The 22,516-nt window shown below is 54.0% G+C and overlaps 1 protein-coding gene across 1 annotated transcript in view; it reads left to right on the forward strand.

Moving 5' to 3' along the window:
* GLI2 (GLI family zinc finger 2) overlaps positions 1-22,516 on the forward strand; it is a 246,775-nt gene that overhangs the window by 62,157 nt on the left and 162,102 nt on the right. The window contains exon 2 of the mRNA XM_044242640.1: positions 2,416-2,587. Within this exon, the coding sequence (XP_044098575.1) occupies positions 2,446-2,587 (142 nt within the window). The 5' untranslated portion in view covers positions 2,416-2,445. The remainder of the gene's footprint in view (positions 1-2,415; positions 2,588-22,516) is intronic.

Genomic DNA, 22,516 nt, shown 5'->3' on the forward strand with positions numbered 1-22,516 from the left:
TCACCTATAGGCAGAACCTTGAAGGACAGAGTACATACACAAATAGGCTCCAGGCCCAAGGAAAGCCCAGAACACGACAAAATCTTCAGGGAGGTTTCTCTGTCCTCCATCTTTCTTGGGTTTCCTTGACAGTGAGTTTTGAAAGACTGTGGAAGCAGACGGGCTGGTGGGTGCAGACGGAAATAGGGGGTCCAGGACTCAGGCTGTTCTCTTGGCACCGTCCTTGATACCTCATATCATTGTTCTGGGCCCTTCCCGTTTTCTATTTAGAAAGACGTGAGAGTTTTGAGTGGATTTATTAGCAAGATAAAATTCTGGACCAACTGATGTGAATTTAACCTTGAGGCCCTTGGCGATGGAGCTGCCTGCTGTCTTTGGTTTCTGCCCTGCTACAACCCAAAGGCTCCTGACCAGAACATTCCCTTCTCACAGGCCTGCAACCTGGCCCCACCTCCTTTCTGACGCAGCAGTGGAGGACCTCTGCACTGTCCAGCTGTTGTGTCATTTTCTGCTCCTTCTGTGGAACTTGTAAATTGGTCGAATTTCCCAACTAAATTGTCTGTGCCTCTGTGTCTCTTAACTTCCACTTGTTTCCTGACCCACCCCATCCCCGGGCCCTGGTCACCATATGTGACTGAAGCTGGTCAGCCCTCAGGCCTCACCGTCTGCATCTCTCAGTCGCTTGGGAGAGAGCTAATTGTTTCCCCTCTTCGAGGCATCCCACTCCTGCTTTTGGTTCTGACACCCCCACATTCTCCGGGTGGTTTTTTCCTTCTCCTTCCCCCATTGCTTACTCTCCTTGGCTGGTTTATTCTGTCTTCCCCAGAAATGCTAGAACGTCGCTGTCTTAGCTCTGGAACTCTCTCTTCTTCTTCGTTTCCACCCCGTCCTTTGGAGATCTTCTTCAATGGCCGCCATTCTCCTGTCTCCAGCCTCTACCTCTCTCCCGAGCTCTGAACTTAACATTTCCAACAGTCTCTGCGTGACTTAATAAGCATTTCAAACTTGACATGGCCTGGACAGACTGAGCTCCTGATTTCTGCCCCAAACCTGCTTCTCACCTGCTGCACTCCCTCCCAGCCAATGGCACCACTGTTCCTTGATCCAGGTCCTCAGCCAGAAGTAGGAGCCATCTTGGACACTACGACTCTTCTCTTAAGAAGCGTGGTTTTCCCATTTCTATTCTGTAACTTGATGCAAATAATTAGTTATTAGCAGTATTTGTGAGTGATGAGGCACACTGGAGAAGGTCTCGCTGGTGACCCAGCACTCAGCTGCGGTTGGAGCCTCACCTGTGCCCTGCATCCTCCCCACTACACCGTGATCCCCCTCTTTCTAACACACCCCATGTCCAAGCCCTAGAAGGCCTGTGTTCTCTGCGTCCCACCACCATCCCCTTAACCCAGACCACTATTGTGTCTTGCTGGGTCATCCCGGTGGTGCCCCTTTCCCCCCAGATCGGCTTGCGCACAATTGCAGAAGGACCCCAATATGCTATCAGACCTGTCACAGCCCTCCTTTGCTCAGAACCCTCCAGGGCCTGTACTCACCTTGCTGTTCTTCAAACCAGCCAGCCTCCGCACCCCCTCCAGCTCTGTGGCTCCTGCCTCTGCCCTCTGGCTGCCATGGGTTCCCTCAGGGCTTCACAGGGCACCCCATTCCATCCTCAAGGGGCAAGGCAGTGGCCCCTCAGGCCCTCCCACCCCATTCTATCCTACTACTTAGCTTTCTCTTTTTGTACTGCTTCTCACCCACTGAAACATATAAATATACCTTTATTTCTCCTGCTCTTCTATAGGATCCCTTTCCCAAGTAGAACGTAAACTCCGGGGACTGTACCTTTGGCACCAGATGAATGCCTGATACATAACAGGGGCTTAAAAATGTGTGGACTGAGTTTGCGCCAGAGAGTAAGCAATGGAAAAATCTTTTGAATGAATGAATGAATGAATGCACGAATGCACAGATGCACAAGTAAAGGAGAGGTGGATCCTGGTGAGCAGAGATGGAACAGGAAAATGAGGGCTTTCCTTCGAGGACCTCTAAGTCATTGTTATTCTGTTTATTCTTATTTTCCTGCAGTCCCACCTTGGAGGCCGTTTCTTTGGACTTCATTTCTCCAAGTGGTCCTTGCTCCTTGCCACTATGGGCTGTAGGAACTTGGGGCTCAGATCTTAAAAATCTGGGGTAGGGGGCAATGAACGTGCTTGGCTGGTGTCCGTGAGGTCGTTCCCAAGAAGACCAGATGAATCTCAGAACTAATAATTCTCAAAATTAATTAAACCCTCCTTCCCAATTAGAAGAGAATTAAGTGGGGTGCTTCGTGGCGGGTGGTGGCCGGGAATCTGGGTCGGCGGATCCCGGCTGGGTCTGGGGGCAGTCCATGTTGGTGAACGTCTTTGTCTTTTCCTCCAGGGCTGTCACCCAGGACTATGAGCGGCTAAGATGGAGACGTCGGCCTCAGTCACTGCCACGGAGAAGAAGGACGCCAAAAGTGGGAGCCTGGAGGGTGCCGCTTTCCCAGACCCGGGCAGGAAGGCTTCTGCTCTCGCAGTGGCCGCCGCCGCGGCGGTAGCTGCCCACGGAGGTACGCTCGGCGGGCAGCAGGCGTGTTTTTCATTAGCCCGTTAGGATTTAATTAGACGGGTGGCCGATGTCATCGGGCAGGCATGCTGGGTTTATGGGGGGCGAAGAGGAGGGCGTCCCCCACCCCATCTCTCGCTCCCGGGGATCCCAGACCCAGTGATGTGCGACAGCAGGTTTCTGGGGGGAGGGGGCGTCTGGCCGCCCTCAATCTGCCCCGCAGTCCCAGGTGCATTCGCTTGGCACATTCGAGATGTGCCAGAGACACGGCTCCTGGCCTCTGGCCCACCAGGGACTATTTTGGAAAGTAATTGTCTCCTGATCCCTTCTGGCTGTAATTAGAGGGTCAGGTACGGAATTTAGTATCCTTAGGTGAATTTCTGGCCAACTTAATTATAACAGAAGGACTCCACGAGCCACAGCCTCTCATTTACTGCCCCGAAGAGAAATAGTCTCTGGTTTCCACTGGTCCGTGCCAGCATCCCGTCGGGAAAGTTTGGCGGGAAGGAGAGACCTCCCCTTGCGTGCGCGTAGTCCATCTGGAGGCCGCAGAACTATTTCTGTCTCTGAGGAATGGAGAGTCTGAGATTTCTTTTCTTTCCCTTTTTATTCAAGTGCATTTAGTCATGGCCTGTTGCTCCTGCCGCTCAGGCACAGCTCAGGGAGCAACTGGGGGCAGAGAGGCCCTCATGGCTCGGGTGTGCAAGCATGGGCGGGGCTTCTCATGCTTTGATGCGCTCACACATGCGGCGGGGGCCGGGCTTGCCCAAGTGCGGAGCCCAGTTGAGCCTGTCTGGCAGGCGGGGCGGAGTTTCTGCATTTCCCACCGGAACTCAGGTGAGGCTGGTGTTCCTGGTCCGCGCCTGGCGCAGCTGGTGGCTGGAGCGCAGGGAATCGGCAGAAGCTCGGAGCGGGAGGAGGGAGCTAGTATTTCTAGGAGTGAACTGGAGGACCTCTGTCTGGGTTGGTGTTACCACATTTGTTTTTATTCCACCCCTCATCTCCGCCCATGATTCTCAATTGGAGGCTATTATCAGGCCCTGCAGCCCAAGTCAGGAGAGGAAGAATGGAGCCCAAGCTTCTCGCTCCCATGGGGAGGTGGGCGTTTGGCCAACCTACTGGGATGTTGCCCCTGGACCCCTGTCCCTCCCTCTGCTACCAGCTGCGGTGGAGGAAGGAGCCAAAGCCCAAGGGGGGCTCCCCACGCAGGGTAGTGTCAGGAGAAGAGGGCAGGGAGGAGTAGGGAGGGGAGGCTGAGAGTGGGAGGTCCGGTGGCCTGGTCCCCGGGCTGGCTCGTTCCAGGCCTGGCTATGTCTGCATGTGATCTCTTCCTTCTCCACGGCTAACCCTGCCCTGTGGGGACTGTTCAAGCTGTCCCTCTCTCCCTGATGGACAGACATGGGGCTCTCTGTGGCCTGAGGCAACTCTGGCAAGCCTGGGCCTCAGTGCGTCTCTGGCCTGCCCCTGAGCCCCCTGCTCTCCCTGCCTCGGCCTGGGTCAGCCTCTCCCGAGCCATGAGATGCTGGGGAACTGCCACACAGGGAGATTTACTGCCATCTGCAGCAGCAGAGAACAGACCTAGGCAGTAATTAGACAGTGATTAGGCTATAATTGGGGGAAGCCCCTCTAGCGTCAGACCTGGTTGTCACCAATGGGCAATAACAGCGAATGCTGGAGGGGATCTCAATCTGGGGGAACGGGCAGCAGGCCTCTAGCTTGGGGGACAGTGGTTCCACGGAGGCATCCAATCCCACTCTTCCCCACCCGCACCCTCACCCTTGGATGCTGCCCCTGCCTGCCCCTGCAGGCCTTTGTCCCCTCATTCCCCAGCTCCGAGGAGCACTTGGTGGACGCGTTTCCAGTAGAGGGTGGTTGCGACCTGTCTTTGAAATAAGTCTCGAATCAGGAGCAGCTAGCCCCGTGGATCCCCCTCACCGCCCCCTCCCTTGGAACGGGGTATCTTGGAACCGGGACAACGGTGCTAGTGGACCATGACACCTGTTCCATGGGTGGGGGTTTGGGGAGGCCCAGTGGTGCTGCCCAGAGGGGACTGGCGTGGGTCCTAATTGTAGCCACATCCCCAGAGCTGTGCCCTTTTCCATTCTGGGCCCCATTTCCCCAGTTGTCCTCCAAAGTCTTCATGATCTTGTGACAGTCTTCCAATACTGAACACTTAGGTGGTTTCTGGTTTTTCACAGTAGGAAAATCATAAGGAAATGAAATATTTTTGCCTACAGAGTTATGTTCCTTCTCAGAACCAGAGCCATATAATCCCAGTGGCAGGGTCAAAGCCCCTGGAACCAGGAATGGGGTGACATTGGATCAAGCGGTCAGAAGGTGGCCTGGAATATAGGCTACCCCTCTCTCCACCCCACACACACGTCTGGACCTCGCAGCCCTGCCAGTTTGTAGGATCTGGTCCCTTTGTCATGGTGGCTGGTCGCTCACCACGGTGCTCCCACATTCTCGAACAAGACTCCGTCATCCTCCAGACTGATGTGTGATAAGCCACAAATACTCAGCTTGTGTGTTCCAGGAGAGGAGACCTCTAAATCAAACTGTAGAACATTTGTTGAATAGAATATTATGCAGCCACTGAAAATGTTTATCAAGACTTTATAATAATGGGGGGAGATGTACCTGTGTTCTAATAGTAGGTGGAAAAAGCAGGGTACAAACCATATCTTACCTCTGTCACAACTTTTAGATTACTTGGAGGTACCATTAGCGGTGGTTACCCAGATAGGACTCAGGGTGATGGACAGTGCCTCCAGGAAGCTTATTCCTTTGGTTCTTAAGGACCTTCGGTCTTCTAGAACCCTCTATGAGACTGTTAACTTCTCTGAGAGCAGCAGTAGGCTAGAGCCAGCCCCTGCTGACTTGTATGAATGGAATGTAGATATTGTCCACTTCTTCCGCTCTTGACGTTAGGTTGGTAACTAGAAGTTGGCCACAGTGGGAGTAGTTAAGGCAGGAAGATTGGCAAACCCTACAAATCCGGGCTGTGTGCTCCTGCCGTCTTCTGCCAGACCCTGTCGTTGGACTTCTCCCAGCACACGGAGCTGCTGGGCCCGAGGCTGAGGTGACAGGCACATCTATTTCATGCGTGCTCGCAGCCTCTTCGTTTTGTAAACGAGACCGAGACTAGGTAGGGAAGGGACTTGCCTAGGGTTACCTGCTGCCTTAACAGAGAGCAAGGTCTGAGACTCCATCTCTTCCCTGTAACACGGTGAGAGTCTTTATTGGTATTTGCTTTCCGATGGTGACTTCGGACTGCTGTTGGGTGATCTGGGCGTTCAAGCCCAGTCTGCTGAGACCTGATGGTACCTGTCCAGTCTCCACACCAGGCATAGCAAGTCACTCCTCTGTCCAACAGGCACCTTCACTGTCCAACACTGCACCTTCACTCTTCCAGACGGCCAGTTCTTTGAGATCTGGGGCCATGACTTACTTGCAGAGGAATCTGAAAAGTCACCTGGGCTGCCTGGTCCTTGTGGCTTTACCTCCCTTAGGTATCACAAGGCCGGACCTGCTGGGAGCTGGGTGTGGCCACTTGGAGTCGCTGCCTCTCTGAGCCCACATATGCACAGCAGAACAGGGCAGTGGCAGAGGGCGAAGCAGGACTTGTGGTCAGACTGGGAGCAGCTTCCGTGAATCACCTGTCTGGCGGGAGCAGACAGCGGAAGCCCAGGCCGGTGGGTCCTTTCTCAGCCTCTTGAACTGTGGCGTTAATGCTTTGGAGGCCATAAATCTTTTTTTAAAATCACATTTTGGCCCAGAGCTTTTTTCCCCTTTAATTTTTAAAATGGCGTAATTTTAAAGGCAATTTGATTCAGATGTTTTTCATTGCTTTTCACCAAAACTGCCCAAACACTGTCGTATTTTCCTCTGCAACAGTGGGTTTTCTTTTCCAAAAATATGTCTGAACCTGTCTGTGTGCCTCGGCTAAGCACCAGGGACCCAGCTACTCCAGGCCTCCGGGCTGGGACAACTGGAAAGTCTGGAGCCATAAAACTTGGAACTGAGTCTTGGTCTGAGAGCTTTGCTAAGTCCCTGAGGTCATACAGCCAGACAGGCTTTAGAAACTCTGTGAGGCGCCTACAGTGGCCCCATCTTACTGTCGCAGAGCGCCTGCCATGTGCTGGACCAGGGTCCTCCCCCTGTGGTCCCCCACCAGCAGCAGGAGCATCCCTGGGAGTTAGGCACAGCCCCCCTGCCCCCAGGCCTCTAGGAGCACTGCTTCCGGGAGTGGGGCCCAGCAAGGTGGGGATTCTGATGCCCTTATTAAGTGTTGGGCCCTCTGTGTTCTAGCTGCATGTGGAGCTGCTAGGGGACAGTTACACTGGCCTGGCCCAGGGCACTTCGTAGGGAGTGGCTGCTCCCATCCCTGCTCTTCTCCCAGGGGGCACAGAGAAGCAGTAGGAAACAGCTCAGACCCTAGAGCCACACCACCCTGGTAAGGCCCTGCTCTGCTAACCTTGGGTGCTTCTGAACCTCCATTTCCAAATCTGCAAAATGGACACAGTCATGATCCCTACCTCACAGCATTGTGAGAATTACTTGTGTCGAACACTATAAAGTGGCAGGCACTAAGCAAGGTCTGTGTGAGGCCCAAGTTAAGGCTCTGCTTTATGAACAATTGCTAGTTTTCCTTGTCTAGGCCCTGGAGACTCTGTCTGACTTAAAAAGTCTTCCCTTCGCTGGGGACTCTTGCTAGCTGACTTGTTGAGGCTGGACAGGGGGTAGGAAGACCAGATCTCTGCTGTCTTCCTCCTCGAGAGTGGTGGAGGGAGCCCTAGGCTGGAGATCGGGCCTGAGTGGATGTCCTGCTTTACTGCATTACCCCAGGCTGTCCTGGGTAGGTGACCTGAGTGGGTCGCTGGCCTTGCCCACTCAGCCTTCTCCCATGTACACTAGAGGGTGGGGTCAGACCCGAGGTTGCCAAATCTGGCCAAGCCCCAGCATCCCATGAGACAGTGGTATTAAATGCAGATCCCCAGGCCACTCCAGACCTCCAGGAATGGAATATCCCGCAGCCGGGGCCTGGGCGTGGGTATTGACACAGGGTGCTGCTGGTCTAAGGCAGGGAGTGTATCCCTAGAGGAGGGCGCACTAACGGGGTGCCACTGGTTCATACGAACTGGGCGGTGACCTGCCTGTCCACCAGGCTTGAGGACTGGGTGACTCTCGGCACATGGCTCCTTGCTGCAGGGAACTTCTGTGCCCCCCACTGCCCAGCCACCCCTACATCTAATTCACTGGCCCTGCTGGCTTCTTCGAAACTTTCTTCCAGAGGTGAGCCATTCCTGTCAGTCTTGGAATACTGCGTAAATACCAGGGTCTATAACCAATCCAGGTTTTGCGCATTCTTGCTGAGATGCCGGGGTAAGGAAATGTACCCAGGTCACCTGGACCTTACTGTGCTCGGTCATTTATAACTGCCTCTGAGTCCCTGGTGTCTTTGCCCTCTCTCTGTTTCTGGGCCATCTCCCTAGGATGCCCTAGGGGCACGGCATTTTTTGTTGACCTCCCCCGCCCCCCAGCAAGGCAGACAAGTGATAAACGATTGGGGAGGGAGGGGAGGCTGATGCAGTAGTGCCAGGTGCATATGAGTGGGCTGATGTGGCCTATTTCCCTTGAGGTCCCCAAGGGCCAGGATCAGTTGGGCTGGCCTGCTCCTTGGCCCTCCAGAGGCCCTTTGCAGCTCGCTGAGCAGGCCGGCCTCCCTGGCCTACCTGGACGGCTTCTCAGGGGCCACACGCTTCCGCTTTGGGCTGGAGGATTTGCTCAGGTGTGACTAAGTGGGCAATTATTCTTATTTAAGTGATTTTTAGGATGGCTGTTGTCACTGTTGCGGAGTTGGTTTTAATGGCCCAGCCACATGGAACAGCCAGTTCCCATCAGACTTTGCCAAGAACAGAGCTCAGTCCTCCCTAACGGCTCCCTGCACCCAGGAAGTGGGATGCAGTGCAACCGTCCGGGTGTTTTCCGGTGTGGGGGGAGGGGGAAGCCTCTGAATGACTTAATGACACCCTGCTCCCATGCTCCAGGGCTGCACTGGAGGGTCGGGGCCCCTGGGGCCGAGGTGAGGGTTGGAGACTCCTTCCGGTCCCCAGCAGAATAGGATAGGAAGGACCCGGGCTATTCCAAGCTCCCCACTGTTCGCGGTGTGCTCTGGAGCTAACTTTTCTCAAGTCCATAGAGTGGAGGTGGTGATGGGCACTACACGTGGCTCTAGGGAGCTGAAATGGAAGAGTGTTTAGAGAATGACCATCAGAGGGTCTGCGTAGCGACAAAATAAATGTTAGTGACACGAAAGTGAATGTCCATTCCTCTTGCATCTCGTGGTCTCATGCCTCCCTGAGACCTCAGGCTCTTTTAAAGGTTGCTCTGAACGTCACTCAAAATGGCCCTGTCGGCTGAGCACCTGACTCTTGCTTTCAGCTCAGGTCATGACCTCGAGGTCAAGGGATCGAGCCCCCTATCGGGCTCCATGTTCAGGGGAATGTCTGCTCCGGATTCTTCCCCTCCCTCTCTGAAAATAAATAAATCTTACACAACAAGCAAAACAGCTGCTTTCTAAATCAGAGCAGGTGCCCCACTTTGGCCCCAACACAGCAACCCCTGCCCCACCTCTGCTCAGTGTTCAAGGCCCAGCCCCGGTTCTATGCTCTTGGAGTCTTCTGCTGGCTAACCTGGCCTTTCCCCCTTGGTTTCAGAGGCCAGCGCACACACATTTCCACTTCAGACCCCATGTATGTTTCTGGCTGGTGCCTTGTGAGCTCTGCCCCCAGGGAATGGAAGCCCCTGAGGGCCGTCCTTGGTGGCTCCAGCTCCTGTTTGCTCCCGAGGCCTTGGCCACGCCTGGTAGACACGACCTCGCATCTTGTGGTCCATTGTACATGTTTAACTATTGCAGAGTTGTGCAAAGCTTCAAAGCCATTTCCAATTACAGAACTGGGAGGAGCCTGAAAGATCCTCTTGTTCAGATCTGTTCATTTTACAAATGTGGAAGCCAAGGTCCAGAGACCTGAGGGCACAGAGGGTCATTTGGTGACACCCCGGGGACCGGAAACCAATGGGCCAGGAATTGCCCATGGGATGGGACCCAGCTGCTCCCAGGCCCTGCCCCCATCCTGTCCCAAATCCCAGCTTCCCCAATTGATGGTGTTTATGTTGGAAACATTTTTCTGACGTTTGGTTCTGTCAAAACTAATTTTAGCATTTCTAAAGCTTGGTAAAAAATACAGTCTCATTACTTTGATGTCAGTGCATAGTTTACTATTAGTATATTCTGGGGTTTATCATTTTCGTCATGTTTAACACGGCTGCACCAGGCATGCACTATTAAATCTGGCTTATTTTACATTCCTGTCCGGAATTATTTATTTGTAACAATTTCCTCTCTATCAAAAGACACAGCTAATGCTGTGTTTTAATGTGTTATTTACACACAAAATAACCTATTTACAACTCAGTGTGCGCCAGAGGGAGAATGGATGGGCCCCAGTTTCCTGCGTTCTGTTATATCGGAGTTTAACAATCTGGTTTGCTAATAGAACCATTTATCATTGGTGTGGGGGGATAATTTATTTTATGTTTGTGGCCAGGTCTAACCGCCTCTGATCTTGGGAACATTTTGAAGATAATGAAGTCAGGCCGGGTGTTTGGGGTGGAAGTGGGGCTCCCGGAAGAGGAGGGGGACCCATGGCTTCTAGAGGTGGCCTGGGTGCCTCTGGGTTCCCTGAGCTCGTGCGTGCATCCTACAGATAATTCTGGAACCCTGATCTGAGATGGGGTGAGGCAGAAACCCTACTTTTGCCCTTTGGGAGCTCCCAGTTGAAGACAGCTGGGGACAGAGAACAGGGCACTAAGGGGATGCTTGGGAGATGGTGAGCAATCCTGTCCAGGGGGCTTCATGCGGAAGCAGCCTCAGAGCTGGGCATTGAAAGATTTCACCAGAATTTCACCATTGCAGGGTTTCACCAGGTGCAAAGAGGCAAGGGTGGGCAGAAGAGGCAGCAGAGTGGCCTGGTGTGAGAGCAGGGGCTTGGGAGGGAGCAATTGGCCCATGTAGCTCTAGACTGTGCCTGAGAGGGGCTCCTGCCTCTGTGTCAGGTGGGGTGTCTAGCCTCTCCTCTCGTCACCGTGCCTCAGGGCACCAGTCACATAGGTTTAAGGCAGCCCCTGCCAAATTGTCAGTGTCCAAATTGTCAGGGAGAGGGGTCTTGGGAGGAGAGAGTGGACACAAGGAGTCTGGGGAGGGGTCCCTCGGTCTGACAGCCAGGCAGGGCAGGGACGGCCAGTGGACCTGGGACTGGCCATCCTGGGACCAGGGAAGGACTGCTTGGGAGTGAGGCCTGGGGGTGTCTGGGGCTCCTGCGTGGATGTGTGCCACTCGACCATGCAGGCCGAGGTCCCATGGCTCTGTTGGTGCCTCTTTGAGTGCACACTGATGGGCAAGGAGGGCAAAAGACTGCCTCTGAATGAACCACTGCCCTGGGAAGCCTGTGCCAGCACTGGGGCGGCAGGTAGGAGTGAAGGAGGGGACGCGTCCAAGAAGCCATAGTCTCTGTCCCCAGGAGGCATGGCCCCGTGGAAAAACCACGCACCCCCACTAACAATACAGCTGTGGCCCGTATCTGATGCCTGGAGTGATCAGAACCCTTCAGGGAAGGCGTGGGGCCTGAAAAGGCTCTGATGTCTGAGTAAGGCCCTGGTAAGCACATGGCCTGCAGTTTCGGGAACCCTCTGACCCAGGGGCCTACAGGGAGCAGCTGCACACTCAGATCACCTAGTCGGGGACAGGTTTACCACAGTGACATTCTCAAGTGGGGCAGGGCTTAAGTCAAGCCACAGGGAATGGCACATGGAACAGCCAGCTCCCGGCTGGCCAGCGTGTTCTGGGGGCCGAAGCTTAGGCTTGGAACGGACATGGCTCCAATCCTTGCTCTGCCCCATCGCGGTTGCGTATCCTTTGCTGATCTGAACCCCAGGGTCTTCACCTTAAAAGTGGACAAAATACTTCTCTTTTGAGGGCGAGCATTACAGAAAAACAGTGTAAGGTGCTCTGATAGTACGTGGCGTATAGTGAGCATTCTCTACACAATGGTTGGTGTTCTCAGGATTATTGCTTTTGTTGTTAATGTGAGTATTTCTAGAACTATTGCTGAGAGTAGCACATAGGCATCCAATAAATATTTGAGTGAGAGTAAATGAATGCATGGATAAACGAACGCGTGGATGTCTGAGCAGAATCTTTTTTTTTTTTTTAAGATTTAAAAAAAAAAATTATTTGACAGAGAGAGACATAGCAAGAGAGGGAACACAATCAGGGGAATGGGAGAGGGAGAAGCAGGCTTCCTGCCAAGCAGGGAGCCCAATGTTGGGCTCGATCCCAGGACTCTGGGATCATGACCTTAGCAGAAGGCAGACACTTAACAAATGAGCCACCCAGACACCTCCTGAGCAGAATCTTTACAAGGAGTTGATGCTTGCCCATGATGTACAAGAGGGATTGGCCTTCTGGCCCAAGAAACACCATGTGCAAAGGCCCTGGGAGCTGAGAATGGCCTTTCCAGCCCTTTGGGGGCTCCTCAGTTCCCAGCATGAGCTGCTGTCCTGGGACTGGAAAGCCCCGTGATACCATGTTCAGAGGCCCCCTCCTGGGTCTGTGTCCTGTGGATGCTGGAGGCCCAACCCAGCCCAGCTCTGGCTGCTCGTGGCTTGTTTGGACCCTGCTACGGGTTTAGCTGCTATATTCTCTTGGGCAGACAGGGAGGATAGAGGTGGAGGGGCTCTGGCTTGAGAAACTGCCCTTGGCTCTGACCCTGAGCCTGGCCTGGCTGACCCTGCTTCCCGTGGCCATGGATTGCCATCTTGTGTTTGTGGGGCCCGGGGAGTCTGAAACCCTTATACCAGGTAGCAAGGCCTTTGGCCTGAGGTGGGTCGTTTCTGTGTCTGGTTTCCGCCCCACTTTGAGTAGTGACCCCAGAGAGGAAAGTTTGGGTTTTACGTGGGGCTGGGTGGAGGGCATCAGGCACAGTCTTTACAACTTCCTCAGTCCCCACTGTTGTGGAAATGAAGGAACGTCCAGGGGACACTGCATGAGGGGCAAAGCAAATGGTCCTGTGTGGTGTGAGGGCTGTCAGGACAGGAAAGTGTTCCCCAACTCTGCCTGAAATTCACCCCTTAGCTGTTGCCTTGGCTGCAGGTGTATGCAGAGGCCCATGTTGTTCTAGTTCCCTCTGTGTGGCCTGGGTTACCAGGTGCAGACCCCTGCCCCGTGACAGCCTGAGGGCATGGGGTACCTGGGAATTCTCATGGGAAGAGGGTCAGAAAGGGAGGTGCAAATTGCCCAAGACACACATTGCTCCCTCTGCAAGTTCTGAGGCTGGACGCCGGTGGGACCATCGTCACATTTGTGGTCCCCAGAGTCGGCGCATGGGTCACATCTCTCCTGGCTCTGTTGGTGAAAAGGAAGGCAATGGGTACCTTCAGTCAGAGACAGGCAAGCATGGGTTCACATCCAAGTACGAACATGGGCTGCCCTCACCTCATCTGTGAAATGGGGGTGATGAAGCCCCCTGGCCAGCTGTGTAGGGCATGAGGGTCTGGCACGTGGGTGAAGGGACAGTGGTGTCACCTGCCTGAGAGGGCCTGGGCGGCTCCTGGTTGTATCATCAGCGGCCAGATCCATGCGGAACTTGGCAGCGGCCCACAACAGTGCCAACGTCCCAGGCCCTAGCTTCCCCAGCTCTGGGCCCAGGATGGGATGGGGAAGAGGAGGGAGAGAGGAGACAGCCATTCGCTCTTAGGTACAGACTCAAGAGAATTGGAATCACAACCCACACCGAGACTTGTGTTCAGATGTTCACAGTGACACGATTCACAACAGCCCCCAAACAGAAACAACCCAGAGTTCCATGAGCTAGCTAACGGATAACGCAGTATATTCGTGCATGGAATACGATTCAACCACAAAAAGGAACGCAGTACCGAACTGTGCTTCTACATTATGAATCTCGATGACGTTATGCTCCGTGAAAGCAGGCAGACGCCTAGGGCCACGTATCATAGGACTCCATTTATGTGAACTGTCCCAAACAGGCAAATCCATAGAGGCAGAAAGTAAAGGGCAGGAGGGAATGGGGAGGGACTGCTAATGGATGTGGAGCTCCTTTCTGGATCATGTAATGTTCTGGAATTACATTGTCGTGACAGTCGCACAATCCTGAGAATATAGTAAAAACCACTGAACTGTATACTTCCCAAGGATGAATTTTATGGTATGTGAATTATATCTCCATTTCAAAAAGAGAGGGAGAGAGGGAGGAAGGAAGGGCGGAAGAAGGGATGGGGGGAAGAGGGGAGGGAGGAAGTTAGGGAGGACGAGGGGCAGGCCCAACGCAGCCTGTGCCCCCAGCGCCTGTCCCCAGGCTGCGTGAGCCACGCTGTCCCTCAGGGCGTGACCTGGTTCCCCTGGCCAATGAGCAGCCTCCCCAGCCAAGTCTATAGGCTCCAGAAACTCTAAAAATAATTGGAGTGGAAGGAGGGTGTTTAATGACAAAGTAAATAATTACATTAAGGGTGTGAGTTTGGAGGGAGCTGAGTAAATCACTTTAGAAAGAGCACCAGCCTCCAGCTAACTTCCAGTCCTTTATCACCAGGCCCCGTCCTCCCCCGGTCTCTGAATAATTGATTGTGGCAGGCTTTGTGGGCCCAGCCGCAGCAGGGGCTGTCGGGGTCAGGCGGGGCCAGGGGAGCTGGCCAGCCCGCAAGCCAGGGTGCCCCGCCAGCCCCACCTGCTACTCCAGGTAGATGAGCCCCCTGGGGTGGGGAGGCACGGGTCCCTGTCCTGTTGGGAGTCAGGTGCTTCGCTGGGAAGGACCAGGGCTCAGGGATGGGTGGTAGCCCTCAGCTGGAGAGGGCCAGCTTCTTCTGTGCTTCTGAGAATGAGGAGCTTCAGGACCCATGGGGCCCACTGAGGCCCAAAGAGGGAACAGTTAGCTAAGGCCGCACAGTGAGCAAGTGACAGGTCCGGTAAGAAGTAGAACTGGGACTCCCAAGCCCAGCCTTGGTGTGGGCACCCGGAATGGTGGGCCTTGACCAATCAGTGGTGTCCCCAGCGCACGAGGGATGATACAAGCCCTCCTCAGAGCAGCACTGGGGGGTGGGTGCGGGGGAGTGCCAGGCAGTCTGTGGCTCCTGGGAAGTGGTACTGCTGGCCAGGGTCGGCACCATGAGGGGTGCAGTTGCACCCTCCCCCCTTCTCTGTCCTGGCCCAGAGGCCCCGGTTTGCTCCTTCCCTCCACTATCCTCTCTTCCTCAACCCCATAGCCTCACCCTGTCCTCAGCAAGTCGCAGCCCGTGGCTCCAGGGCCCCCTTTTCCTCTCCCCAAGCCTTTGTCTTGTCTCAGGCCGGCTCTCAGCCAGAGGCCACGGGGGATGGGCTGACGGCCGGACTTAATACTAAGCCGCAAGAGAGGCATTTGTGATGTGTGAGGCTATAGGAAGACAGCTGCACCTCGGCTGGAAGCAATGTCTCTTCTCTGATGGAAACTGAGTCAGGACGCTCAATTGCAAGGGAGAGAAACCCACTCAGGCCTTCCCAAGTTTACACGGATCTTGTGGCCTCCGTAACTGGGCAGCCACAACCAGCTGAACTCGAGATTCCAGAGATGCTTTTGGGACACGGTCTCTTCCTCTCCATCCTCCCAGCTGGCTTGCCCCTCACTTGGCATGCAGGCAGCCTCTCCTTAACCAGGTGTTGAGCACTGCTGCAGGGGAATATGGGCCTGGCACTCTGAGTGCTCCTGGGGGAAGCCTCTCCTTCCAGGTGATTCTAGCAAAAGTCCGGGGCCTACTCTCATTGCCCTTCCTTGGACCCCCTGCACCCTGTGAGCCAGTCACTGTGACCTGGCCATGTGCTATTATGAACACTTGCTGGTAAGGGGAGGGTCAGCCTCCCTGACTGGTAGGGACTGGGCAAGGGAGGATGGGTCCCCTGTGATGCTGGGCAGGCCAAATAAAAATGTCATCCTTGCTTCCGCCGGTTGACAGGAGGGGGATACCTTGGGGGCTTTGGGCGCCTGTGGACACTCGCCAGTGAATGGAGTCAGGGCTCTCTGGCTCTTCAGAAGTAGGGAGCACTCCTCTGGTCCTCTCTTCCCTGGACCTCCTCCTTTGGGCGACATCTGGATGCCCAGGTCTCTCTCCCTTCCCTCCTGGTCCTTTTGAGCTCCCCATGGGGGAACATGAAGGTTTCGAGAAGTACCGGGCGGGGGTCGGGGGCTTAGAGAAGTGACTAGAAGTTCCAGGGGTAGTGCTGTTAAGGAGGGTTTCTTAAAGAAGGAGGGACATGTGGGAGAGGGCCCTGAGAAGGGGACATGAGCAGAGGCCTGAGGGTGAGGGGCAGGTAGGGACCAGAGCATGAGGGGAGGCATCACACAAAGAGGTCGGAGGAGAAACGCAGTTGGAAAGGGAGCTTTGAGTGGCTGTGGGGAGCCTTGGATGCATGCAGGGAAATTTGGATTATGGGCAGTAGAGAGCCATGGAAAGGCTCTGAGCAGGGGAGGGACATGGAATAAACATACTCTTCTGCTAGACTGACTTACATCCTGTGACTTGAAGCATTCCATCCCCACTGAAGAAATGCAGATGACTTCTGAGGGATTTCTCTGCTTTTCAGACCTTCCTCTCACTCCTACCCTGCCTCTTTTCCATCTTTTCACAGATGTTTTTTGGGGCTTTACATATGCTGAGCTGTGTTCTAACCTCTACATGCCCTGGACTGTTGTTAGCATCATCTAGAAGGAGACTCTTCTCCATGAGAGCTATGTCAGGCCCACGCTCACACACGATAGCGCTAAGCCAACAACACAAGGTCCATTTCTTCTGGAACTGACAGCCCAATCGGGCATGACAGGAAGTACCCGGAGAAATGACCGTGCTGCGAAGAATGTTGTCTGGGTCCCCCGGCTGGGGAGACAGGGTTGGCCTGCCTTTCCCAGGGTTGTGAAAACCACTGAGTCTGTCCGAAATGCTGATGAGGCAGGGTGGAAACCACTTGCTGGGGGCGGAGAGGTTGATGAGCTGGGGCAGGGCACTCCCCCGCCATCCCCGGGTGGAGAAGTTGGGATGCCGCAGGAGCAGCTGGGGTGGAGCCCATCGGGGAGACACCTGGACTCTGAGCGCTGTGAGCACAGGGGCAGCTCCTTGGTCTGTTGCATGGGGCGGGTGTGTCCTCCCTGGTAGGGCTGAGCTTAGCACTGAGGCAGAGGCCCCGTCACAGTGCTGCCCCTGTGGGGCCTCTGAAAGGACCGACTGCAGTGGTAGCCTGGGGGACCCCTTCTCTCTGTTCCTGAGCCATCGTCCTATCCTCTTTCCCTTTTTCTGGAATGTTCCCTCCCAGGCCGTCCCGCTTAGGTCTGGCCCAGGTGGCCTGTCTCCTCACCTGGACCTGTGTGTGTGTCCCATCCTCCACTCTTGCATGGCGATGGAGGTGAGCGTCCCCTGACAGGAAAGCTGTGGCCGTTCTTGCCATTCATTGCCAGGCCTGAGTGAAGGTGTGGGAACACGTGGCCTTGGCCTGAGCAAAGATGTGGGAACACGTGGCCTTGTTCTGTTGGGGTCTCTGAACCCAGAGACACATGGGCCCTCTGTTCCTTGGCAGCCGTCATCCCCTGGGAGCCCTGGGAGGTCCTGAGGAGGCGGCCACCAGGCCCTGCGTGACATCTTTGGGAGTGTTCAGGAGAATTCTGTGTGCCATGGAACGTGAGACTCTGCTTCTCTCCTGTTGGTGTCACTAACGCTGACCAAATGTCTCGGCAGGGCTGTGGGTGGTCAGACATGGTTTTGTGCATGTGTCCCCGAAGAGGAACCAGAAGCTTCTGGGATCTTAAAAAACACAAAATGAAACAAAACACAGAGTCAGTGTTTCCCTCCACCCTGATTCTAGGAACTTCATTGCTTTGGGACTATGGAGGGGGCAAGAGCGGCCTTTGAAAGTTTTTCCCAGCGGAGGTGGGGGCGGAATGGACACCCCCAGAAGATGCTGTGGCCCGTGTGTCCTTGAGCTCCCTCATCCCAGAACCGGCGCAGCTGCACACCCAGAACAGCCTGACCCGCTCAGCTGGGATGTGTCCTGGGGAGGAAGAGAACCCAGCCCAGGGTCACACGGAGACTCCCTTGGTCCTGCTTTGCTAGAACTTCTCAGCTGGGCGGCTGCCAGGGGGCAGATGGCCCCCACTTCACAAGCGTGCTGGCTCATTCCCTTGTCCGTGGTCTTGTGTGCACGGATGTGTCTGGTCCTTCATCGTCAGGTGTCCCCTTCCCACCCTGGCCCCCACAGCACCTTGCCTTTCTTCGGGACAGCCTCCTCCCCACCACATCACCAGCCCCCCCTCCACCACTGCTTGGGGCCACCCTGTCCTGAGCAGAGAGTCACCCCCAGCCTCCCGGACCCTCAGACTGTGCCCCTGGTTTGAGGTTCCTTGCACACAGGGCATCCTAGTTACAATGCTTAGAGCGTCTACAGTAAGGATTCTAACACACATGATCTATTTGGAGGTGTAGGGAGGGAATGGAGGAGGGGAGGCCGGAGAGGGAAGGCACCATAGCAAGCCAGCTACTACCAAGAACTACTGCACTTTTACCCCAAGGGCAGACTCCAGGACCCCGTGTGATCCATTCCGCCCAAGGGGCAAGCAAGCCAGGGTCCAAACACCACCAGCCCCTGTCAGTCCTTGTTTGAGGGCTGCTCTGGCACTTCCGGCCTGTTCGGTTGTCAGGCAACTGGGGCTCTGGGGGGCAGAGGAAACCCTCAGTTAACCATCAGGGCTGTGGACCGGATGTTGGGTGTGCATGAGCCAAAGTGGGAAGGGCGTAAGGATGGGAGACTCTACTCTGGGGAGACAGAGGTGGTGCTTAAAGGGTGTAATTTCTGGGGGGTTTAGGCATCCTTTTCTGGGTCCCTCTGGGTGTCAGAGTGTACTTCCCAGGCTGAGGCGAACAACTTGGCTGTTGCCAGACATCAGGGCCTTCATGGGGATGAGTTTCTCAGATGCTGTGTTGAGAGACAGAGTTTGATGGGGGAAGGGCACGGGAGGACAGGAAAGAGGCTGCTGCTCAGAGAAGGGGCCAGAAACGTGCCCAAGCGACCCAAAGATCCCCTCGCCGTGTCATCAGAGATAAGGGCCCGTGTTCTGCCTTCTTAAGGCCTGGCAGCGCCGGAAGTCCTGGGAATCAGGGATGATCCTCCTAGACTGGCCTTCTGGAATGGAGGAGACCCCAGACCCCGAGCCCCAGGGATGAGCCTGATTTACAACCAGTCACTAAAAATATATACAGTGGAATGAAAGCTTCTGTTACTGAGGCAGGCTCTCTCTGGCCATTGTAAAGATAAGTAACGGCAGTTATAAGGCCACTTAAACCCTTACCTTTGGGGTATAAAGGGGTCTCTGCAGACAGTAAGTCTTTATCGAGAAATGTTTACTCATAAAAAAACACAATGAAGCCTGGGAGAGAAGGCATCGGCATCTCAGCCATCAGGCATTCCTGCCTTTATGGAGCCAAGGCTCTTCATAACAGGAGCCGCAAATCACTGTGGCCCCAAGGTGGGGGTGGGAGAAAGTTAAACCTGACTGCTACCTCCCGGGGTACCACCATCTGCCCCAGTTCCCTTCCCCCATTGGCAGAAGGGACCATCCTGGTGACAGGGCGCTCCCCTGGTTTCCCAGCACCATGGGGCCAAGTCCAAGCACGGGAAACGTGGTCCCTTGCCCGCCTCTGGGGTCCCACAGTGCCCCTCCCACATGCCGGCCCCTGGTACCTGTGCCTTTGTGCCCATCTTGCTCTCCCTGGGATGCCCACCTCTGCTCTCCTACTGGGCTGGCACCTGCTGGTCCTTTTGGGGCATAGAGGTTTCCCAAAGTGTCCAGTCCCTTAAAAATTACCAAGGACCCTGGAGAACTTCTTTTTATGGTGTACTATCTTTATCAGTATTGGTGGTACTAGAAATTTAAGGTGAGAATGTTTGAAAATGTTTTAATTTTTCATCCATTTAAAAATAACGGCACCCCCCACTGTTTTTATCAACAATAACTATTCTCCAAAATTAGAAAGTTAGGGGGAAGAATGGGATCGCACTTTTGTAAATCTCTTTCATGTCTGGCTTAAGGGAAGGCAGCTGCACGGTCCTGTCTGCTTCTGCGTTCGCGTATCAATTGCGATATGTTGTTTGGCTTGAAATATGTGGAGGGGATCTGGCCGCCCATAAAACAGAGTCAGAAAAGGGAGGGACGTTTTAAAAGCCTTTTCGGCTGATTGTAGATATGCTTTTTTGATAACCCGCGGAAACTTGACACGGGGCTGTTTCTTAAAGTTCCTCGCAACAGGAAATCCCAAACCCTATCAAAGACCTACCTGGTTTTTGTTTTTAAGATCTACTGGTCCCTCTTGCATTTTGAATGGCTGTTGTTTGTTTGTTTGTTTGCTTGTTTTTTACCACGGCATTATTTTGTGTCATCGTTTGGAAATCCCGGCCTTTGTCTTTGAGAACCTGTGGCTCATGGAGTGGGTGGCACCGTGATAGAATGAGGGAGAAAGCCAGGCCACGGCTTAGTGTGTGATGAAGACACTGTGACTGTGCCCCTTGGCTTGAAAGAGGACCATGCTTTATCCCTCCTTCCTCCAGACCTTATGGATTTCAGCTGAAGCCAACTCAGACCTGGAAGCACACCGAGAAGGGAGCTCTTGGCAATGACAAGTCCGCTTAGTCACATTGCCACCGTACAAAGCCACCCCAATGCCTCCTCGGGGCTCTCTCCCTGAAGTCCCCTCATCCTTGGTCCCATCTGCCCTCTGGCTGCATTCTCTCCCTTCCTTCCTTATTGGAGCCATCTTTGCTGCCTGCCTACATGCTGTACCCCTCAGGAGCGTGCCTATCCTTTCATCCAGATGGCTCGGTCCCTGTGCTGCTTGGTCCAGCGCGTGGTCTTTATGCCTCCTCTTATGGACTCACAGTGTTTGGTCTCACGCCCCCAGCCCTTTCCTTCCCTGGTTTCTGGATACCATACTCCCCTGCGTGGTCAACTGTCCCTCCCTTCTCCCATGGCCCAGGGTCCCAGGGGCCTGTCCACCGTAGGCCACCTCTGTCTTACCTTGGGGTCCCACCTTGTCAGCTGTCTCTGCCCTGAGATTCTCACACTGAACCCACCTATCCAGTGGTCTGTCCTTGGACTTCTGGATGCATAACGGTTTCCTCTCTACCCACGTCCGCACGCCCAGCCCCCTCCCCCAGTCCTGCATGGGGAAGCATCATTAGCCCTTCACTTGGATATGACAGAAACTTAAGGGATCTCTATCCCCCCCCCACATGGCCCATGATTCAGGATGCCACGGGACTGACCATGGGTGCACCTTCCTTTTTTTTTTTTTAATGATGAGTTTTTAAAAAATTTTTATTTTAATTCAATTAATTAACGTACAGTATATTCTTAGTGTCAGAGGTGGAGGTCAGCAATTCATCCGTCGTAATAACACCCAGTGGTCATTACATCACATGCCCTTCTTAATGCCCATCACCCAGTAACCCCATCTCCCCACCACCCTCCCCTCCAGCAAGTTTGTGTCCTAGAGTCTCTTATGGTTTGTCTCCCTCTCTGATTTTTTCTTGTTTTATTTTTCCCTCCTTTCCCCTATGGTCCTTTGTTTGGTTCTTAATTTCTACATACGAGTGAAATCATATGATAATTGTCTTTCTCTGATTGACTTACTTCACTTAGCACAATACCTTCTAGTTCCATCCACATCGTTGCAAATGGCAAGATTTCATTGTTTTGATGGCTGAGTAGTATTCTATTGTATATATGAACTATATCTTCTTTATCTATTCATCTGTCAACGGACATCTGGGCTCTTTCCATAGTGTGGCTATTATGGACATCACTGCTATAAACATTAGGGTACAGGTGTCCCTTTGGATCATTCCATCTGAATCTTTGGGGTAAATACACAGTAGTGCTGGCTCATAGGATAGCTCTATTTTTAACTTTTTGAGGAAACTCCCTACTGTCTCAGAAACTCCATACTTTCTACAGCTTTCATTCCTACCAATGGTGTAGGAAGATTCCCCTTTCTCCATGTGCTTCCTGTTACACACAAGGTCCAGAGGAGTCCCCCAGCTGGCCCACAGAGTCACAATGAGTGGGGAGGCCTGGAGAGGCTAGAGTCTGATGGAGTTCTGGGTTCAAAGCCTGTGCTCCTTCCCTGCCCTGTGCCTCTTCAGGTATCCTGTCCTTGTTTCAAGTGACCCCTTGAGAGGTCAGAGCTGCTTGAGCCCTAGGCTGGCAGAAAGGTGGTAATAAGAGCCAGAAAACTCCAAAGAGCCCCAGCATCCATCCCAGTGGGGGTAGCAGTGCTGCTCTGAGCCTGGGATGGTGGTGGAGATTGACAGCACCTGCCCTGGGACTGATAGGTCTGAGCCTGGTACGAGGGCCACCGTTTGGTGAATCTAGGAGTTGTTGTTGTGTTTTTTTGTTTTATTGTTTTTTTGGGGTTTTGTTGTCGTTGTTTTGTTTTGTCTTGTTTTTCCCTTCCATCCCAGAAGAAAACAGATCTACCTCCCTAAGCAGTCCCTGGGAAGGAATGTGTAGGTACCACAGGCCCAAAGCAGAGATAAGGGTGTGTGCTTTTTTTGAACCAGCTAGGCCCCCAGCTGCTGCTGGATGTGTCAGGCATTTCGTGCAAAGCCAAGGGCCGGGCCAGGTCTTGGCACTGCTCACTGCTTATGGTGGGGGAAGGGGGAGGTCTGCAGGTAGGAGCAGGAGCGTCTCCTGCTGATCTGTTAACAGGCTGCGCTCTCTCTCCTTGCTCCCCCTGCTCCGTACCCGCACCCCCAACCCAAGCACAAAGCACTTCTGAGCTTCCTGAG

This window comes from Neovison vison, chromosome 3 (genome assembly GCF_020171115.1).
Source record: "Neovison vison isolate M4711 chromosome 3, ASM_NN_V1, whole genome shotgun sequence".
Classification (NCBI taxonomy): domain Eukaryota; kingdom Metazoa; phylum Chordata; class Mammalia; order Carnivora; family Mustelidae; genus Neogale; species Neogale vison.